Raw genomic sequence first — 19,954 nt, 5'->3', positions numbered from 1 at the left:
GTATACTTTAAACACATACATACGTTTGTCAATTATCCCTCAATAAAGCTGAAAAAACCCCACTTAAACGGGACCGTTTCAATGAACAAAGCATGACATGAAACATAATTACAAAGCAGCTTTTGTTTTCACACCTCTTTCCTTTTCGATTTTTTTTCTGATTCTTCCCCCGCCCCTGGATAAAAAGGTGAAACGCCATGAAATTTTCTGGCCTCTTTTTTTTTTTTTTTAATTTTTCTTTAATGTTTATTCATTTCTGAGGCAATGCGAGAGACACAGTGCAAGCAGCGGAGGGGCAGACAGAGCGAGACACAGAATCCGAAGCGGGCTCCAGGCTCTGAGCTGTCAGCACAGAGCCCCACGCGGGGCTCGAACTCACGAACCGTGAGATCATGCCCCGAGCTGAGGTCGGAGGGTCAGCTGACTGAGCCACTCAGGCGCCCCGAATGGCCTCTTTTATTTAATAAATATCCTCTTCTGACCAACTGAAAATGTCCAGAAGTATGTAAAAGTGAGAGCAACCATCTTGACTTAAGCTTACATGTCACGCTCCCTCCTAGCTCTGGCCCTCCGCAAAAGTGGAAGCCTGCGTACAAGGGACGTGGGCGCCTTTTCTTTTCCCTAGCACGCGCTTTTATGCACCTCCTCCCAGTTTTCTGACTTGGTTTCCGAACCCACCAACGTAGGAGCTCGGAACCCTCTGAGCTTCACTGCTATCGCTCCCCAGGCTCCTACAGCGGTGGGTCCTCCTCCATCGGGACCATCATGGTGACCCAGCACTGACACTCCCTGAGCTTTGCAAATATTTAAAGCTGCTTCCTCCCCTTCTGGGTGCCTTCTGGCTTCTACCCACACACACATCTCTCACCTGAACTTCCTTCGATGGGGGGCAAGCGCCTCAATCCCGCTTGCGTGTTTACATTCCTTCTCAACCTTGCAAGGTCAGCAACCAAAATCCGGCGGCAGCTAGGCTGGCGGGCGTCATGCAGATGTCCAGGCAGCTACAGCAGAGGGGCCGCTGCCAGCCACGGAGGTGTGGGCTTATGCAAAGCGAGGGCTACTGCCTGGGGACCCCAGTGCCTGGATGGGGCAGACGCAGGTATGAGGGCCCGAACCTCACGTGTGTAACTTGGGATCTGTCTGGGTAAAGGGGTGCAGAGGCTCCATCCCCATGGGAGATGCACCTGTGCAACCCCCCCAGGAGGCAAAATCAGGTGCACTGCGCGCGGCACGACTCTCCCCGGACTCCAAGGGGCGGCGGAGCCCTGACGGGGCCCGGGGGCCGCCAACGGAAACCATTAAGGAGGATCACAGCCCCATGCGAGGGCAGTCGCAGCCACTAACTCAGCACAGTCCCAGAGTCCAGGAAGCCCCAGGAGCAGCAAAAGCGACCGCGCTGCGAGCCTAAAAGCGCGACCTCGACGGAAACATGGCGGCCCCCTCCGCCGCAGCAGTGCGCATGAGCGAGCTCTGCTGGAGGCGCCTGCGCACTGCGGCGCTGCGCCGCACCGCACGCTCGGCGTCCTCCCGCCAGAAGGAGGGACTGCTGGGGATGCTGGGCTGCGAAATCCCAGGAAAGGGTGCCCCGCAGGCCTTTTGAGTGACAGGGTAAATGCTATATGCTGCTGTGTTTGGTGCATTTTAAACCCGCCCTTGATCCCACCATTGGATGCTGTTATAACCCCTATAAAAACGAAATGACCCAAAACACAGACCAATCCAAGGCGTGACGAGTCCGTTGATGCCTCTTTGGATAGTAAGGTCCTGGTGATCTGTGTTACATTTGCTCATCCAAGTTCACGGTTGGGGCGGGGGTGAGTGCAAATAGGTTCAGGATAAGTTTTACCCCCTTCTCCTTGGGAAGTTGACCTCAGGCATGTTCTCTGGATACTGTTTCTTTGGAACCACCGTGGTTTAAGATAAAGGCGTAGTGTCAGCTGTGTTATCAGGCAACATTGTTTATCATTTAAGAGCTCGCCTGATCCGCACTGGAAGAACTGCGACTATGTGACCGGAGTTAGAGATCCCTGGAAAAGGAATGACAGACATAGCTTTCTGGACACAAGGAAAGTCATTTTAGGCCCCCGGGGCCATCTTATGAAACAATGTAAGAATAAACAGCCAGGAGGTTGACTAATCCTATCAGGGCAATAAATCAGAGTTAAAACTCCCAGTGCTCATTCATATGTGAAGACAGCCTTGTGCACACTAAGGAGTAATCTTTGTGGGATCTAAGCCCTTTTGAGCACTCAGATACTAGACCACAAGGAGCCAGAGAATTGATAATGCTGACCCTTGCCAAACCTAGTGGCTTTGACCTGGACTCAGTCATGTTAAGATGATTTTTCCGCCGCGGGGCACCTGGGTGGCTCAGTTGGTTAAGCGTTCCCCCAGTTTTGTTCAGGGAGACACTACTTTGGAAAAGATCCACCGCATTTTCCTCGTTGAAAATAAAACCCTTTCTTTCCCTATTCTTTGGCTTCATTGTGTCTTGTGGTTCAACACTACCAAGAGGCCAAGATGTGAACCCAGTTTCTGGTAGCAAATGGACCCATGGGTCCAGAGGGCCTGCATAACCTGCGGACTACTTAAGAGAGAAGTCTCAGTTTTCCTGGGTGGATTTTCTTGTTTCTGAGCACAACGCTTGCCTGTCTTGGAAGCTACACTGAGTTTCTCTCCTCTAGTCTGTTTTCCATTCACAACAACTAATGTCACAGCAGCCGATTTCTTCAGTTCACATACACAGGTCACAATAGGCTTCAGCTCAGCAGAGCAGAGTTAAGAGGACATAAGAGGGAAACCCAACATGCTACCATGACAGTGTTAGACACATCTTTATGGGGGATGCCTTGCAACTATCTAGGTGGTCCTTTCTGGCCTCCCAAACAGGCAGCCCAGTTGAAAGGGGTAGGCCACGTGGTTGGAGATGCAAACTATCTCACATGTAGATCCTCATACGGGACAGGAACCATCAGCTTGTATCAGCCCATGAGCGTGGCTTCCAAAGTATACAAGTGTCATATTCAGAAAAATGAAACTTCACCCAGGAAAACAAAAACTTATTTCTTAAACCTTTTTTAAAAAATTTATTTACTTTTGGGGCGCCTGGGTGGCGCAGTCGGTTAAGCGTCCGACTTCAGCCAGGTCACGATCTCGCGGTCCGTGAGTTCGAGCCCCGCATCAGGCTCTGGGCTGATGGCTCGGAGCCTGGAGCCTGTTTCCGATTCTGTGTTTCCCTCTCTCTCTGCCCCTCCCCCGTTCATGCTCTGTCTCTCTCTGTCCCAAAAATAAATAAAAAACGTTGAAAAAAAAATTAAAAAAAAATTTATTTACTTTTGAGAGAGAGAGAGAGAGAGAGAGAGAGAGAGAGCGCCATCAGGGGAGGGGCAGTGAGAGAGGGAGAGAGAGAATCCCAAGCAGGCTCCACACGTCAGCGCAGAGCCCATGCAGGGCTTGAACTCACGAACTGTGAGATCATGACCTGAGCTGAAATCAGGAGTTGGACGCTTAACCTACAGAGCCACCCAGGTGCCCCCTTAAACCATTTTTTTTAAAACAGTCCAGGCTACATAGGCTATGGGCTCAATGACGATCCACTTAGTCTGGTCAGGGGTCTTTTCAATGATAAACAATGTTGTCTGATGACACAGGTGATGAGGGAGCATAAGGCAGGCTGACACCCCACAAACCACCCCCACAAGGTGGGATGTGTGTGATACATCAGTCACTCCTGGCTGCCCAAGGACAAAGGAAAGGGAGAGAAAACCAATGGTTAACTGATAGAGGTCACAGTCATGCAGGACTTGAATCTCCATCAGTTTACAAATATCTTAGTAAATTACAAGAAAAAGGCAACCTTATCAATAGTCGAATCTCCAGGAACCCCCTACTGTCTTAATGCTAATGCTTTGCTAGAAGGAAAAACAACCTTAGCTTGACAATAGCTAGGCCTCCAGTAATCTGTGTCTCCTTCAGCATATGGAAATCCCTTTAAGAAACTTCCTCTTGACTTCACCTCCCCCCAACTCCACACTACATAAGCAGTCACTCCTCACAACCCCAGCACAGCTCTTTCTGCCCATGGGTCCTGTCCCCGTGCTTTAATAAAATCACCCTTTTGCACCAAAGATGCTTCAAGAATTCTTTCTTGGCCATCAGCTCTGAACCCCCATCACTCCAAAACCCCATCACAGGTGACACCCCACATTTATCTTAACCCCGGATGGTTCCAAAGAAACAATACTAAGAGAAGGTCATTAAAAAAGCCCTGTGGCGGGGCGCCTGGGTGGCTCAGTCGGTTGAGTCCGACTTTGGCTCAGGTCGTGATCTCACCGTCTGTGAGTTTGAGCCCCGCGTCGGGCTCTGTGCTGACAGCTCAGAGCCTGGAGCCTGCTTTGGATTCTGTGTCTCCCTCTCTCTCTGCCCCTCCCCTGCTGATGCTCTGTCTCTGTCTCAAAAATAAACAAAACATTTAAAAAAAATTTTTTTTAAAGCCCTGTGGCTACTGTCCAAGATTCTTGGGATACTTGCTCAAGGAGCTCAGCTGCCAGGCTGTGAGGAAGCATCAGTGGCCACGTGGGCAGGAACTAAGGTCCCTACCCACATGCCTAGACTGAACTCCTAGGTAGCACCCGGAAACAGCTTCCCAGGCACACAAATGAGATGTTCTGGAAGCAAATCCTCCAGGCCCAATCAAGCCACCCTAGCTAATACTGTGGGAAGGAGAAATGAGCCTACCCACATTGTATACTTGTGAAGAAAAGAAATGATTGTTGTTTTTTTTTAAGCCATGAATAAAAAGAAAGGAGACACTTTGTGTTAGAAATAAGCCCACCGACCCAATCAAAGGAGGGACACGGAGACTTGGAGTACAGTGAAGTAAGTCTTTAATCAACGTTCTTGCAAAAGCAGGTGTCTGAGGGACAGGTGCACTTGGGGCAGTTACAGCAGACGATTTATTTCCTAGCATATAAGCCCCTCCCCTAGTTCCTCATTGGCTGAATACTACAGAGGTTAAAGCCTTACCCAGATGTTGCCAATGTCTATGTAAGGCACGTTTGGAGGGCTTGGAATTCGTGCAAACTGCACATTGGAGGCCATCCAGAATGTGTTTAAACACTTGGAACTAAAACCCTGGGCCCATCCTACCTCATATTTCTTGATAATGTAGGACATAATCAATTGGTGTATTGTTTCAATGTTCCCTTTACATATGACTCAGTGTATCGCACACAATTTGCTTCAGAGTTTCCCCTTTTAATGTTGTTACTGGCAAAGCACTCTAATATGTACACAAAGACTTAAGTGTAAGAATATTTATCATCTCAGGGCGCCTGGGTGGCTCAGTCAGTTAAGCATCCGACATTGGCCCAGGTCATGATCTCACAGTTCGTGGGTTCAAGCCCCACATTGGGCTGTCTGCTGTCAGCACAGAACCTGTTTTGGATCCTCTGTCCCCTTCTCTCCCTCTGCCCCTCTCTCTCTATCTCTCTCTTTCAAAAAAAAAAAAAAATATATATATATACATTTTTAAAAAGTCTATTGTCTTGTTTTTAGGGTAAGACTGGGAAAGCTTAGGTGGCCTTCAAAAGGAGACAAATGAAATAAGTTACAATTTATTTGTAAAATGGAAATGTAGGCAGCTGTAAAAAAATACCTGTGTGCTTTGGGATTTTGAGGGGATATGTATCATACTATCTTAGTTTAGAAATGGAAGGGCACCTGGGTGGCTCAGTCAGTTAAATGTCCAACTTCGGCTCAGGTCATGATCTCACAGTTTGTGGGTTCACTTCCCGCGTCTGACTTCAGCTCAGGTCATGGTCTCATGGTTCGTGAGTTCAAACCCCGCATTGGGCTCTGTGCTGACGGCTCGGAGCCCGGAGCCTGCTTCGGATTCTGTGTCTCCCTCCCTCTCTGCCCCTCCCCCACTCACACTCTGTCTCTCTCAAAAATAACTATTAAATTTCTTTTAAAATAAATAAATAAACAAACAAAACTCCGACTCCCTTCCTTTTAAAAGACCTCCACCCCCATTGGCACTCCTGAGTCCAATCCTGTTACCAGTTTCCAGCAACAGCCGCTTCATAGTTTTATATAATATGCTTATAATTCTCTCTCATGGGTTTAGGGGCCCAACTCTACCATTTACAAGCTGTGGGATTTTTTTGCCAAGTGACTTGAGTGTCTCAGAACTTCAGCGCGCTCCACCCACGAGGAGGTAACAACACTTCCCCCGGCCGATGCTTGTAAGCGTACAATAAAGTAAATGCATTTGTAAATACCGTGGGAACTGGGGGCTCCAGCGTATTTCTTATCCAAGTCGAGTCCATCCCTGGAAACATTTTGTTTTTAACTGTTTAGTTAGTTTTGAGAGAGAGAGAGAGAGAACACGAGTGTGGGAGGGACAGAGAGAGGGAGACAGAGGATCCGAAGCAAGCTCTGTGCAGACAGCAGAGAGCCCCATATGGGGCTCAAACTCACGAACCGTGAGATCATGACCTGGGCTGAAGTCAGACACTTAAGCAACTGAGCCCCCCCTGGGTCCCCCTGGAAACAGTTTGGATAAAAACGTTTGAGGACATAAGAACTTGGATTCTATTTTTTTTTTAAGATATTTTTAAAGTTGTGGGTTTTTTGTTTTTTTTTTTAAGTAATCTCTACACCCAATGCGGGTTCAAACTCATGACCCTCAGATCAAGAGTCACACGCTCTTCTGACTGAGCCAGCCAGGCGCCCCCGCTTATGGTTTTTTCGTTTTTGTTTTTGTTTTTGTTCTTACTGGCTGACTCAATCAGCCTTGCCTCTTGCTTGACCCTAGGTTTCATGGGATTTCTATGAAGATAATTTAATGATACAGAGACTCGTTCTCCTGCTAACAACGTTTATGATTTGGCTTTCCAGTCAGTTGTACGGTTTATCCAGAACATTCTCTTCCATGTGGCCAGGAACTCCTTGCTGGTAGGTTCAGAATTATGAATGAAGCACCCAACTAATTCATTGAGAAGACAGGAATGGAGTTCTTCTGTGTCTGTGTTCCCATCAGCTGTTCTGTGTGAGCGGTGTGTCCCCATAGATGAGTCTTCTGGTAGGGTGCCATGGGCACGGGCAGGCATTGCAGAAACCTGCGTGTGCAAATACCAACCCACACAGTGCTTGCCTGGGCAGCACATATACTAAAATTGGAATGATACAGAGAAGATAAGCAGAGCCCTACATGAGGAACACACACACTTCCATGAAGCGTTCCTTGTTAAAAAAAGAAAAAAAATTGGGGTGCCTGGGTGGCTCAGTCGGTTAAGCGTCTGACTTTGGCCCAGGTCATGATCTCGTGGTTCGTGGGTTCAAGCCCCGCATGGGACTCTGTGCTGACAGCTTGGAGCCAGGGCCTGCTTCAGATTCTGTGTCTCCCTCGCTCTCTGCCCCTCCCCCCTCTCAAAAATAAGTAGACATTTAAAAAACATTAAAAAAAAGAAAAAGAAAAAAACAGGGACACTTGGGTGGCTCAGTCAGTTAAGCATCTGACTTCAGCTCAGGTAATGATCTCATGGTCCGTGGGTTCGAACCCTGCATCGGGGTCTGTACTGATAGCTCAGAGCCTGGAGCCTGCTTCCGATTCTGTATCTCCCTCTCTCTCTGCCCCTCCTCCACTCACTCTCTGTCTGTCTCTCTCTCAAAAATGAACAAACATTGAAAAAAATGTTTAAACAGAAAACAGAAAAAGCAAATACCAACCCACACAGACTCCTGCCAAATTAGGGGAGAAGGGCTCATTTATATGCATGCATCAGGCTGTATGTAACAGCCCTCCAGCCTGGCCAGTCTCAAGGATTAACTTGCTTCCAGGTATCACACTCCTTGCCTGTTGACTCAAGGCCCTTGATTTGTTAACAGAACTCATTTGCTTTCTTTGAGACCGCTGGCCTTGGGCAATAAGGGACCAGGACTTTCTCAGGCCACAGAGGCCAGCAAGTCTTTTTGAAGCCCCCTTAAACTTCCTGATTAGCTCAGCAACCTTTTCGCGAAATGTTTCTTTTTAAGGTCACACAGATGACTTTACTGATCTCCCTTTCCGCATCTGTAGACCTGGCCCTCCTTTGCAGAAAGAACAGAGTACGGTCCTCTCGCACAAGCCCTGGAGACTAAGGAATGGCCTTTTTGTACAACCTGCCCAAACCCCAGGCACCAAGGAACTAGAACTTCTTGTACAACGTCTGGGCACTGAGCTGACTCAGTAGCTGGCATCACGGACTCTGTGCCTAAGCCAGAAATGTCACAGATCACTGTGCTCCCTTAACTGATTAAACCCCTTTAAAAATCTCCAGGCCAGGCAGAGACCTGGGAGTTGGACTTTGGGCAAGAAACCGCCTTCACCGCCAAGTGGCCCTTCATGTGATTTTCTCAGAAACCCAAATCATCGACTTCCTTAGTGTTGTATCAAACACCAACAATATCAGTTCAAATTAGAGGAAATCTATGCCAACACCGGCTTCTTTTTTTTTTTTTTTTCACTTTTGCATAATACAGATTTTTTTTTTTTTTTAATTCTCACGATAACATACAGTGTAGTCTTGGCCTCAGGAGTAGAACTAGTGGTTCATCCCTTACGTACCACACCCAGTGCTCATCCCGAAAAGTGCCCTCCTTATTGCCCACCACCCATTTTCCCCATGGATTCCCCCCCCCCCACCCCCCCACCCCCAGGATCACTCTCCTTAATAATGACTTTCTGAAGTTTTCCTCATAAGTTGGCATCTCATCCTTAAAATACTCGGGTCCCGGCTGCTCCAAGGCCTTTTGTGGTGGGGCCACACACACCCCCCACCCTGTCCTTTGGTCTTTACCCCTGTGGGCCCATCTCCCTGTCAACCAGGCCACTCTTCCACATCGGTCTGCTTAGGAGCCCACGCAAGAATCAACTGTAGCTGCAAAGTTACTTGATGGCCGTTGCATTTCCATCCTCTGCCAAATCTGCATACTAATCCCTTAGGAATGAGAAGGCCCTGTTGCATGGCAGGTACAAACATTAAGTCAACGAGTCACTGACGGCCCCGGGTGGAAATCACGACCTGCCCTATCCTGCCAAGCCGCCCCGAGCTGTTCCATACACAAGACACAAACACTCATGCTTCACCGATTGGGTTTTGGAAGTTAAGCACACCCTGGGCTGCCGGGTTAAACCTCATCTCGTGACGCACTTTGGGTCCTGGTTTGTTCGTACTTTGCTCCGGGTTTTTGCATCTGGGCGCACGTGGGTGGCACGTGAGCGTCCAAAGTCGGGACGCTCAACCGACTGAACCACCCAGGCGCCCCCAGGACGTGGACATCTTTGAAGAGGACCATTTCTGCACCCTCCATAGCCATTAGATCACGCAACCTTTCAGAGATACAATAAATCCAACAGTCCTAGTCAGTTGAGAGGCTGAAAGAAGAAATTAGTAAAAATCTATCTAACTTACCGAGTGTCAAAGGGCAGAAGAATCTCCTAAGAGGGCTGATACTAGGAGAGGCTAGATCCGGAGGCCCAGCAATATTGTCACAGACTCGCTGCATCTTTTCTGCCTTTTCAAGAGTTGACCACACTAATTGTGGCTTCCCTCATGGTGGAAAACTGGCTTCCGGAAGTTTCCATGGGTGTAGGTATAGGCCTCCAGGAGTGTCTGCTATTGGGGCACTTGGGTGGCTCAGCGAGTTCAGTGTCTGACTTGGGCTCAGGAAATGGTCTCATGGTTCGTGAGTTCGAGCCTCACATTGGGCTCTGTGCTGTCAGTGGGGAGGCCGCCTGGGATTCTCTCTCTCCCCTGGTCCCCAATCTCACGCTGGTCCCTCTGACCCAACAGCCTCCTCTCTGCATCCTAGCTGATTGTGCCTATAGGCATCGTGGGATCAACATAATTTCAGTAACTCTTGGCTCTTAGTTCTTCATGGTTTGGGTTGCTATTGCTGCTATTAGCAGCAAACCACTCCCTGGGACAGGCAGGCCCCCAGGAAAACCACAGAACAGGTCCCACGCGAGGCTAAGAGGCTGCCCCGCTGCAATTAAGATTAGGGAAAGGCTTGCGGCACAGAGTGAGGACAGGCGGGGGCGGCGCGCCCTCTGGCGGTGGGAGGAGGGAACCGCCGAGAAGGGTGCCGCGTCTTTTTCCCAGCGCCAAAACCAAGCCCAAGGTCAGAGCTGATGATGATGTTCCATTGGGCGCGCGCTACCTGCCAGGCCTAACGCTAGTCGCGCCACCTACGTGAAATACAGTATATGTGAAACTGCTTTAAATAATTATTAGTTTCTTTATTTACTGTGTGACTTCCCCACTGGAAAGTGCGCGCAAGAACTTCCGTTTTACTTACGGCTGAATCCGCCCCCCCACCCCCACCCCAGCAGATGCTTCTGGACATTTTATGGAACCCTGAGACCCCAGAATTCCCTGAATGGGCAGCCCCCAGTCTCCTGCCAAAACCTGCCTGGGGCTCTTCCCTGGGTCAGTGTTGCAAGGGGATCGGGTGTGCACCTCTAGACCCCAGGGGCGCCCTGTCTCCGAAGCTGTGGACAGCGCTGGGGCCAGCAATGCCAGGCGCGGGAGGCCTGCATGGTAGGAAGGGGAAGAGGAGTTTAAAAAGAGGAGGGATGGGCTACAACTTGGGAGCCAGGGCCCTGCTCTCTGGTAGCCTCCGTGTTCCTGGCAGAATTCCAAGAGGTGTGAAAATTCGAAATTCCAAGGGAGTTACTTAAAAGGGTCTCGGTGGCAGGTCAGGGGGCTGTGATCACCTGTGAGCAGAGGTGGCCTGAATGAGCCCACGTAAGGGAGGGGACACCTGTAGGAAGTCCTGGATGGGGATGGGGGCAGACTGAAAGCAGTTCCCGTCCCCAGAAAAGAGGAACAACAACGGGGGTGCCTGGGGGGCTCAGTCGGTTAAGCCTCTGACTCTTGATTTCAGCTCAGGTCATGATCTCACGTTTCGTAAGTTCGAGCCCCACTGTGAGTTCTTTGCTGACAGCATGGAGCATGCTTGGGATTCTCTCTCTCTCTCTCTCTCTCTCTCTCTCTCTCAAAATAAATAAATAAGTAAACAAACTAACTAACTAACTAAAAAAGAAAACGAATAACATGAGGCGCCTGGGTGGCTCAGTCAGTTAAGCGCACGACTTTGGCTCAGGTCATGATCTCACAGTTTGTGGGTTCGAGCCCTGCATCCGGCCCTGTGCTGACAGCTCGGAGCCTGGAGCCTGCTTCCTATTCTGTGTCTCCCTCTCTCTCTGCCCCTCCCCTGTTCATGCTCTGTCTCTCTCTGTCTCAAAAATAAATAAAACATTAAAAAAACTTTTTTTAAACCGCATTTCACAGATGAAGAAACCAAGGATGGCTTAGTATGTGATCTTATCACCAACTGTGTGCAAGGAATCAGGGACATAATGGTATGTGACAGAGAGAAAAAAGCTCCTTCCTTATCTTTAAATGGGGTGGTTATACATCCTGGATTGTTTGGGACAGCCCACGTGGGCCTGTTGACCCAGCAGAATTATCAATAGCTCCCTCTTTCTCTCTCGAGTGTCATGGTTTGAACAATACTTATAGACTTCACTGTATAGCAGGAGAGACAGAAACTAATCCGAGAATTGTACAGATAACTTAATAAGTACCCTTGTGATAAATATGGAGAAGTTGATGTGGGGAAAGCAAAGAGGGGGACTTGTCACCTCTGAGGAGGCAACACAGAAGGACAGTCAGGATGGGGTGTGTGAGGGGGAGGTGAGCATTCCAGGCCTGGGAATGTCAAGGAAAAAAAAAATGGGGATTCTGCATTGTCTTTGTCTTTGCTCTAATCAGCATTTTTTTTTTTATTTTTTTTTAATGTTTGTTTATTTTTGAGACAGAGAGAGACAGAGCGTGAACGGGGGAGGGTCAGAGAGAGAGAGGGAGACTCAGAATCGGAAGCAGGCTCCAGGCTCTGAGCTGTCAGCACAGAGCCCGACGCGGGGCTCGAACTCACGGACCGTGAGATCATGACCTGAGCCGAAGTCAGACGCTTAACCAACTGAGCCACCCAGGCGCCCCTCTAATCAGCATTTAATTAGTCTTCTTTCACTATTGATACAACGAAGACGAATGCTTTTTTGCTAACCGCCAGAGACTCTGAGGAGTTTTTATAATGGCTGAATTAATTACAAGATCAAATAAAGGCAGTTGGTGAATTAAATAGTTAAAAAATCAACGTCCTAAAAGGTACAGGGGGTAGATTTAATTTCCTATTTAAAAAATACCCTAGTAATACAGTTCTCAGGATTAGGGGTAATATAACAATTACCCATTGAGGCTCTTGTAAATGCTCACAAGGGCATGTCCCACTCTGAGGCTGACAAGATACAGAATAAATAAAATTCTAACACAGGAATACTTCACCCTACCTGGCTAAAGGCTATATTCTTAGTAAGCAATCCGATGTGTACATATTCCTGCTTTTTTACAAAAGGCGCCCTCATGTTTTGTAATTTTAAAGGTAAGGTACAAAGTTCCTGAATTTCTTAAGGTTCCCCATTTATTTAGGACTTGTACAGGGGCTCCCGGGTGACTCAGTTGGTTGAGTGTCCGCCTCTTGATTTTGGCTCAGGTCACAATCCCAGGGTCGTGGGATCGAGCCCCACGTCAGGCTCCATGCTGAGTGTGAAGCCTGCTTAAGGTTCTCTCTCTCCCCCTCTCCCCTGCTCTCAGACTTTCTCTCTAAAAATGTAAATAAATAAATAAATAAATAAATAAATAAATAAACCTTGCACACAGTGCGGACAAAGTCCCCTGGGGACAGGGTAGTCAAAGCCTCCTCAAGGGCGGCAAGAAGGGCAGGGAAGCTAGGGGAAGAGGGCCTCAGGAGTGAGTCGGGTGAGACTAGGTTGAAGGCAGGCCGTGGCGAAGTGCTTGGGATCCATCCTAAGAGTCGTGAGAAGCCACAGAAAACGGTGACTCACGTTTGAGGGTCGCTTGATCAGATCTGAGCTTCGGCCTCATGGGGGCCAAGGTGCATGCTGGAAAGTCACCGAGGGGGTGGGAGAAAATCCAGGTGCAAGGAGACGGTGACTGGACCCAGGTGGGGAGAGTGGAAATAAATCAGGGTGGTCTGATTCATAAGATATTTGGGCGATAACAGCAACATGACCAGGGAGTGAGCTGGATACTTACCATTCAGTATATATTCAGCGCCTGCTACGGGCTGGGGTACTCAACACAAGAGGGGACACACTAGAGTTTGGTCAAGGATGATGCTCTGATGCATGGCTTTTGTACCTGGAAGACAATCATGTCATTCCCTTAGACAGGAACTCCTGGAAGAGGGCTGATTTTGGAGGAGAAAAATCATAAACCATTTTAGGAATATTCATGGGAGGTCCCTGTGGGGCATCGAAGTACAGGTGTGAACCAGGCAGGAAGATACACAGTTCCAGAATTCATCTGAAAACTCCAGGCTGGACATAAACACCTAGAAGTCACTTGCATTTTAGTGGTGGCTGAAGCCATTACCTGGATGAAAAAATCACCCAGCAGAAAAAAGAATAGTCTAATGGTCAAGGAAGGAAGAATGAGTCAAAGAGGGAGAGGAAAAGACCAGCTGAGAAGCAGAAAGAAAATCAAGACAGTCTTACGACACAGAAGCTGAGGAAAGTGAACATTTCAAGAAGGATGTGGTCAGCGATGTCAAATCCTGCCTAATTGCCCAAGGCCACCCAGCTAATAAGGGGCAGGGCTGAAATTTAAAACCAGGTCTATTTAATAAATAGCACCAGAACAAATGGCTAGCCATTTAGACACCAAATTAAACCCCTACCTCACACCATATGCAATTATAAATCCTAGCTGAGGTGGGGGCGCCTGGGTGGCTCAGTTAGTTGGTCAAGCGGCCGACTTTGGCTCAGGTCATGATCTCACGGTTCATGAGTTCGAGCCCCGCATCGGCTCTGTGCTGACAGCTCAAAGCCTGGAGCCTGCTTCCCATTCTGTGTCTCCCTCTCTCTCCGCCCCTCCCCCGCTTGCACTCGATCTCTCTCCGCCTCTCAAAAATAAATAAACGTTAAAAAAATTTTTTTTAATAAAATAAAAATTTTGATGTAGTTCTATTTCCTGATCTGGCTGCTGGATACATCCTGTATTCACGGTGCGAAAAGGAACACAGTTCTTCACGCTATTAATTCTATTAACCATATTTTAAAAGTACCTTTGTACATTTTGCTACATGTATGCTATTCCCTAATGCTTTTAAAAGAGACACAAAATGTACATACCCAACGACTCAACAATACTAGTTATGGGATTCTTTTCTTCACTTTGCAAATTGGTAACAAAAAGATAAACAACTCGATTTATTTATTTTTTTTTTTTTTAGAATTTTTTTAAGGAATCTCTACACCCAACGTGGGGGCTTGAACTCATGACTCTGAGATCAAGAGTTGTGTGCTCCACCAACTGAGCAAGCCGGGCACCCCAGCCCAATTTATTTTTCAAATGGACAGGGGAGATAACAGGCAATTGATAGAAGACAAATCCAAACGGGCAGAAAACATAGAAAAATAATCTCCTGAGTGGTTATAAAAATGCCATTTAAAGTTACAAAGAGATATTGCCCTCTTCTGGGGTGAATGGGGACTCCAATACATCGCTGGTAGAAATAAGGATTTTTAACAGCCTTTGGGGGAAATAATCTAGTAACAACTAAATACATACAGTCTTTGACTTAGAAAGTCTATATTTACCATTTATAGATGCTTCAGCAGGTAGGGCTGGATGTCTGATAACATTTTGTGCAGCATGGGGGCGGGAAAAAGAATTGCAAAGCTCCAAAAAAGCAAAGATTGTGTCAAAATGGTAAGCCCACAGCATGAAATGCTATGCAACTCTTACGACGACTGAATTAGAATTAGCTGCATTGACCTGGCGAGATGCACAAGAGATAGTAGGTGACAAAAGGGAAAGTGATGCGCATGATTTCATACCGTTATTTAAAAATATATATAGGGGTGCCTGGGTGGCTCAGTTGGTTAAGCGTTCCCATTTCGGCTCAGGTCATGATCTCGTGGTTCGTGAGTTCGAGCCCTGCACTGGGCTCTGTGCTGACAGCTCAGAGCCTGGAGCCTGCTTCGGATTCTGTGTCTCCCTCTCTCTCTGACCCTCCCTTGCTCATGCTCTGTCTCTCTCTGGGTCTCAAAAATAAATAAACATTTACAAAAGTGTGTGTGTGTGTGTGTGTGTGTGTGTGTGTGTGTGTGTGTGTGTGTATGACGGGAGCTTTGGGGGACGCCTGGGTGGCTCGGTCGGCTGAGCGTCTGACTTCGGCTCAGGTCATGACCTCACGGCTCGTGAGTTTGAGCCCTGCATCAGGCTCCGCGCTGACAGCTCAGAGCCCGGAGTCTGCTTCGGATTCTGTGTCTCCCTCTCTCTCTCTGCCCCTCCCAGGCTCATGCGCTCGCTTTCTCTCTAAATACATAAATAAGCTTAAAAAAATAATAATAATAAGTCAGAGTGCAATAGCATTGCGTCCCCCCAGGGTGGCTACACCTATCGTGGCGAGCACTGAGTAAGGCACAGAATTGTGGACTCACGACCTTGTGCGCCTGAAACTAACATAAAACTGTGTGCTCCTTATACGTCAGTTACAAACAGTGGGGGGGGGGGGGGGGCGTCTGTTACCTCAGTCCCTCCGGGAGGAAGAGAGATGAGACCCGGGCCCCCACCGCATCCTGTTGCAGCCCTGCCAGAGAAGGAAGCAGAATCTGGGGTCCGGTATGACCCGCCCGTCCCGCCCGGGGGGTGAAGCAAGGCCTTCCCTACCTCCTGGCCCCAGCAGATAAAGGCGGCCCCGCCCGCCAGCCGCGAGCTCCTAGGCATCCCTCCGCGCCCCGCCCGCCATGTCCCGCCGCTGCACGCTGCTCACCTGGGCCCTCCTCGGCCTCGGCCTCGGCCTTGGGGCGCCTGGAGAAGAAGCCCCAGGCTCCTGCTGCCCCATAGTGCCCCGGAGGGAATGGAAGGCCCCGGCGTCCAAGTGCGGGGAGAAACTACAACACCCCGTGCGCTACGTGGTGGTGTCGCACACCGGGGGCAGCCACTGCGACAGCCCGGCCTCGTGCCTGAAGCAGGTGCAGAACCTGCATAGCTACCATTCGAGGACGCTGAACTGGTGTGACGTGGGCTACAAGTGAGTGCGGAGCCGGGACGGGTGTAGGGAAAGGTGTGCGGGCCCGAGCGGCCACGGGCCGATCTAGGGCCGCCTGGCTGACACCCTGGGCCGCTTACTCGGCCCCTCGGTGGCCTTGGCTTCTCCGCAGGGTCGGCACACGGCACTGCGCATGTGCGGGCGGCCTCAGGGGCCTGGGGGGGTGGGGGAGAGGAACAGGGGGCGGGGCTGGAAGGCCAGGCTCTGCCCACCCCCCCCCCCCACCCCACGGAGGAAGGGACAGACTTCGCCAACGCAAAAGAAGGCGTCCTCTACACCGGAGTCCCTTCACAAAGCCTGCCACCTTTGTTGGGAGGCGGACAAGCAGGCTGGGGAAGCGTGGGGCCAACTCCAGTCTCCGCTGGTTGCCGGCCGAGATCCGGGCACTGATGCGCGCTCTCTGCTGGTTGGCTTCCTGTCCCTGCTCTGCAGTGAGCTCCTTTGTGGCCCACCTGGTCACTAAATCAGCCAACACACACACACGCAAAGCACTTAGGACGCCACCGGGCATGCGGTGGGAGCCCCGCCCCCCCGAGTTCATGGACGCTCGCCCTTAGGCACTGTGCCAGGCTCTGTGCCGGTGTGGGGACCGGGACGCGTCAACAGCGCAAACCTGGCCCGGTGGGATTTCAAGACCCACAAGGAGGAACAGGTGGGAAACAAGCGAAGGCAACCAGATGAATTCAGAGGGTGATGGAAGCAATGGAAAAAGAAAACAGGGGGGCTCGAGGGGTCTCTGGCTCGGGTGGGGGGGGGGGGGGGGCGTGCGGCAAGAGGGGTAAGCAGGGGACCGAGCAGGAGTAATTAATGGCTGTGAGGGCCAAGTGAGAGGGTCATGCCTGAAGAGCAGAGGTCAGGATGGCTGGGGGGAGCAGGGAGGAGTGACATGAAATGAGGAGGACCGGGTCGGGCTGGGACACACGGCACAGGGCCTCGTGGGCCCCGGTATACGGGAGCCACGGGAGGGCTGTGAGTCCGCGAGAGGCAAGAAGCTCCCTCTGGCGGCCGTGGGGAGAACAGACTGCAGGTGGGTAAGAGCAGAAACCCCAGCTCCCTTTCCGGGGTGACAGGCGGGGGGTCCCACACAAAGGCTTCCGCAGCCTTTGAACTTTGAACCCGACGGGTTCTCAGACCTCGGTAAGCACCAGTCACCTTACTGGAAATCCAGGTTGCCAGGCCCCACCCTTCGACACTGCTTCAAATAGGGCTGGGGTGAGGCTGGGGACTCTGGGCACCTCACTGGAAGTCTAGAGGCCACCGAGGGAATCCTCAGCTCTTCTGGCTCAAGATTTCACAGTTCAGAGGCTCCAACTCCCGGGTTTTGTCTCCTCCAAGACCGAGGGGTTCCGATTCTGAGCGTTTCCACGAAGTAGTGAAGACAACGCTTCAGCCGCTGGCCTTGAACTGCCTTATAGAAAAGCAGACTGAAGTCTCTTTCTCAGATTTTAGGATTCAGAGTCTGATCCAACTGTCCTGGAACTCCCTCGTCACATCACATTCTCTCTCTGAGCCTCAGTTTCTTGACCTGTAAGAAGGGTTCCTCGCTGTCCCCACCTGGTGGCGGTGCTGATGGTTTAATTAGAGGCAACCATCTCACGCAAACCTAGCCAGTGCCAATTGCCTGTACCAGGGGTTGGGGCAGGGCCTTAACCAGCCCAGTCCTGGGGGCCAGCATCACTGTGGAATTTCTAGTCTCTTCCGGGCCAGATTCCGAGTCTGGCCTCCTGTGCGTGAGATTCAGGACCCAAGATTCTGAAGTTCCAACGTTCTGTACGTCACAAGAAACCCTTTGAGCAGGAGGGCTGAGGCAGCGGATATTTGCAACATCAAAATGCCGACCTTCTAGTTAATTCCAACGGGCCAAGTCAGACTCGCCCAATCAAGACCTGTCAAATGAGTCTTAAGGATCTGCCGCCAGGCCTGGAAACCTCCCAGAGGTAGATGCTGGGACTCCAGGGTCTGTATCTGGTGGTGACACCAATGCTTGAGTCCCAGATCCTGTCACTCGGTGTACCCCAGCAGGGAACAGGAAACAGGAAGCAGGAAGCAGGCTGGGCCAAGGGCAGAAGAGCTTCTCAGTGGAGAGTTCTGAGGAGGCAGGGGTCTCCGGGGCGTGACCTTGGCAAATCCCCTCCCTTTCTAAGTCTCTGCTTCTTAGCTTAAAATGGGGAGGACAGCAGCACCCGCCTCAACAAGTCAAGAGCTCAACAAATCCTCCAGGGAGGCGGGAGGAAGCAAAGAAGAGGATCACGTGGGTGGGAGTCCCAGGGACCCAGGAGGGAAAATCTGGGCTCCGGCCCCTATCTGGCTGTGTGACTGCAGGCAGATGTCCCCACCTCTCTGATTCTCTGCCGAGTGGAGGCAGTACGGACTCAAGGGTTGCCCGGAGGGTGACAAATGGTGCTTGTAGAGAGCTGTGCTTGGCAGGTGGCAGGGGCCAGAGGCATTGCTGTTATGTCAGAAGATGATGGAGGGGAGGAGAGGGAGGGAGGGAGGGGGTTGGGCGGAATTGTGCCTGAGTAGTAGGGGGCAGGGTGAGTGGAGGAGGAGGGGGGAGTCCTCCCCCAGGATGCCCTCCTTCACTCAGCAAACCCACCCTCCCACCCACCCGCGCAGCTTCCTGATTGGAGAAGATGGGCTCGTGTACGAGGGCCGGGGCTGGGACATCAAGGGCGACCACACGGGGGTCACCTGGAACCCCATGTCCATTGGCATCTCCTTCATGGGTAACTATATGGGTAAGTGTCCAGCTGTAGGGATGGAGGGCAGACATGGGGTCTGGGGGATGGCGCCTCTGTGACCTTGGCCAAGCGACTGCTTTTCCAAGCCTCCTCTCCTCCTTTGCATAATGGCCATTTCTTTTCAACCCCCGTTTGGGCTAGGATTGGTTCATCTCCCTAAAACTTCTTAGGCCAGGTCCCTGGCACCTAAGAACTGCTTGATTGCTGCCCTCATGGGTAGGACCCCGAGGTCTGGGGGCAGAGGAGGCAGAATGAGCTCCGATCTTGACACGTGCTGGGGGCTTCAGCTGTGCCGGGCACTGTTCTGCGGGGGGGGGGGGGGGGGGGGGGGGGTTGGCCTAAAAGAACTCATTTTATTGTCCCACAGCCCTGTGGGCGGGTGCCACCACTCCCTCCTTTCACAGAGGACACTGAGGCACAGTAAGGTTGAGTCCCTGCGAGGGGACTGGCAGACCCAGTTCTGGGCCCTAGTGGGCCAGAGTGGAACAAATGGAACCCCTGCCCCACACTACCTCTGCCCTTCCACAAGCGGCAGCCTAACTCCTGCCTCTGCCTCCCCCAGAGCGGTCACCCCCACCCCGGGCCCTCAGGGCCGCCCAGAGTCTGCTGGCTTGCGGTGTGGCTCAGGGAGCCCTGAGCCGCACATACGAGGTGAAAGGACACCGGGATGTGCAGCGGACGCTCTCCCCAGGGGACCAACTCTATGAAATCATCCGGACTTGGCCGCGCTACCACGAGTGAGGCCCCGTCTCCCCCTACACCCAGAAACCCCACCGCTTCTCCCCTCCAATAAAGATGCAGCTCAAACTGTGTTCCTGTGTCCCACCCTGTGCCCCCCCCTCCCTCTCTACCTCCCACCAGACCCCCGCCCTTCCCACCCAGCCCTCTGTCCTCGCTGGTGCTTAGAACCCAGAGGCCCCGACCCTGAACCAAGACCCGAGATCCCAGCTTAGAAGCAACATCATAGCTCAGAACCCAGAGGTCTCAGGTCAGAGCGCAGGAATCAGCACCAAGGTGGCCCACGGGTC

At 51.0% G+C, this 19,954-nt stretch overlaps 1 protein-coding gene, 1 long non-coding RNA gene and 1 other non-coding gene across 3 annotated transcripts; 2 read left to right on the top strand and 1 right to left on the bottom strand.

Annotated features, from left to right (window-relative positions):
* The first annotated feature begins 7,148 nt into the window (after positions 1-7,148).
* On the top strand, positions 7,149-7,254 carry LOC128778120 (U6 spliceosomal RNA). Its single transcript, XR_008423494.1, has one exon. It is a non-coding gene; the product is annotated as a U6 spliceosomal RNA (small nuclear RNA).
* Positions 7,255-12,703: 5,449 nt separating this feature from the next.
* Positions 12,704-16,331, bottom strand: LOC128777992 (uncharacterized). The gene is made up of 3 exons (XR_008423267.1): positions 16,130-16,331; positions 15,663-15,723; positions 12,704-13,268 (listed from the first exon to the last, which is right to left on the bottom strand). It is a non-coding gene; the product is annotated as an uncharacterized LOC128777992 (long non-coding RNA).
* PGLYRP1 (peptidoglycan recognition protein 1) lies at positions 15,828-19,738 on the top strand. The gene is made up of 3 exons (XM_019425941.2): positions 15,828-16,167; positions 18,802-18,923; positions 19,489-19,738. The coding sequence occupies exons 1-3, from the start codon at positions 15,881-15,883 to the stop codon at positions 19,665-19,667; spliced, it is 588 nt and encodes a 195-aa protein (XP_019281486.1). The 5' UTR covers positions 15,828-15,880; the 3' UTR covers positions 19,668-19,738.
* Positions 19,739-19,954: the final 216 nt, after the last annotated feature.

Source organism: Panthera pardus, unplaced genomic scaffold (genome assembly GCF_024362965.1).
Source record: "Panthera pardus isolate Hobbes unplaced genomic scaffold, ASM2436296v1 HiC_scaffold_18, whole genome shotgun sequence".
Classification (NCBI taxonomy): domain Eukaryota; kingdom Metazoa; phylum Chordata; class Mammalia; order Carnivora; family Felidae; genus Panthera; species Panthera pardus.
Note: the sequence above shows the minus strand (reverse complement) of the source record. Positions and strands in the feature narration are given on the sequence as shown.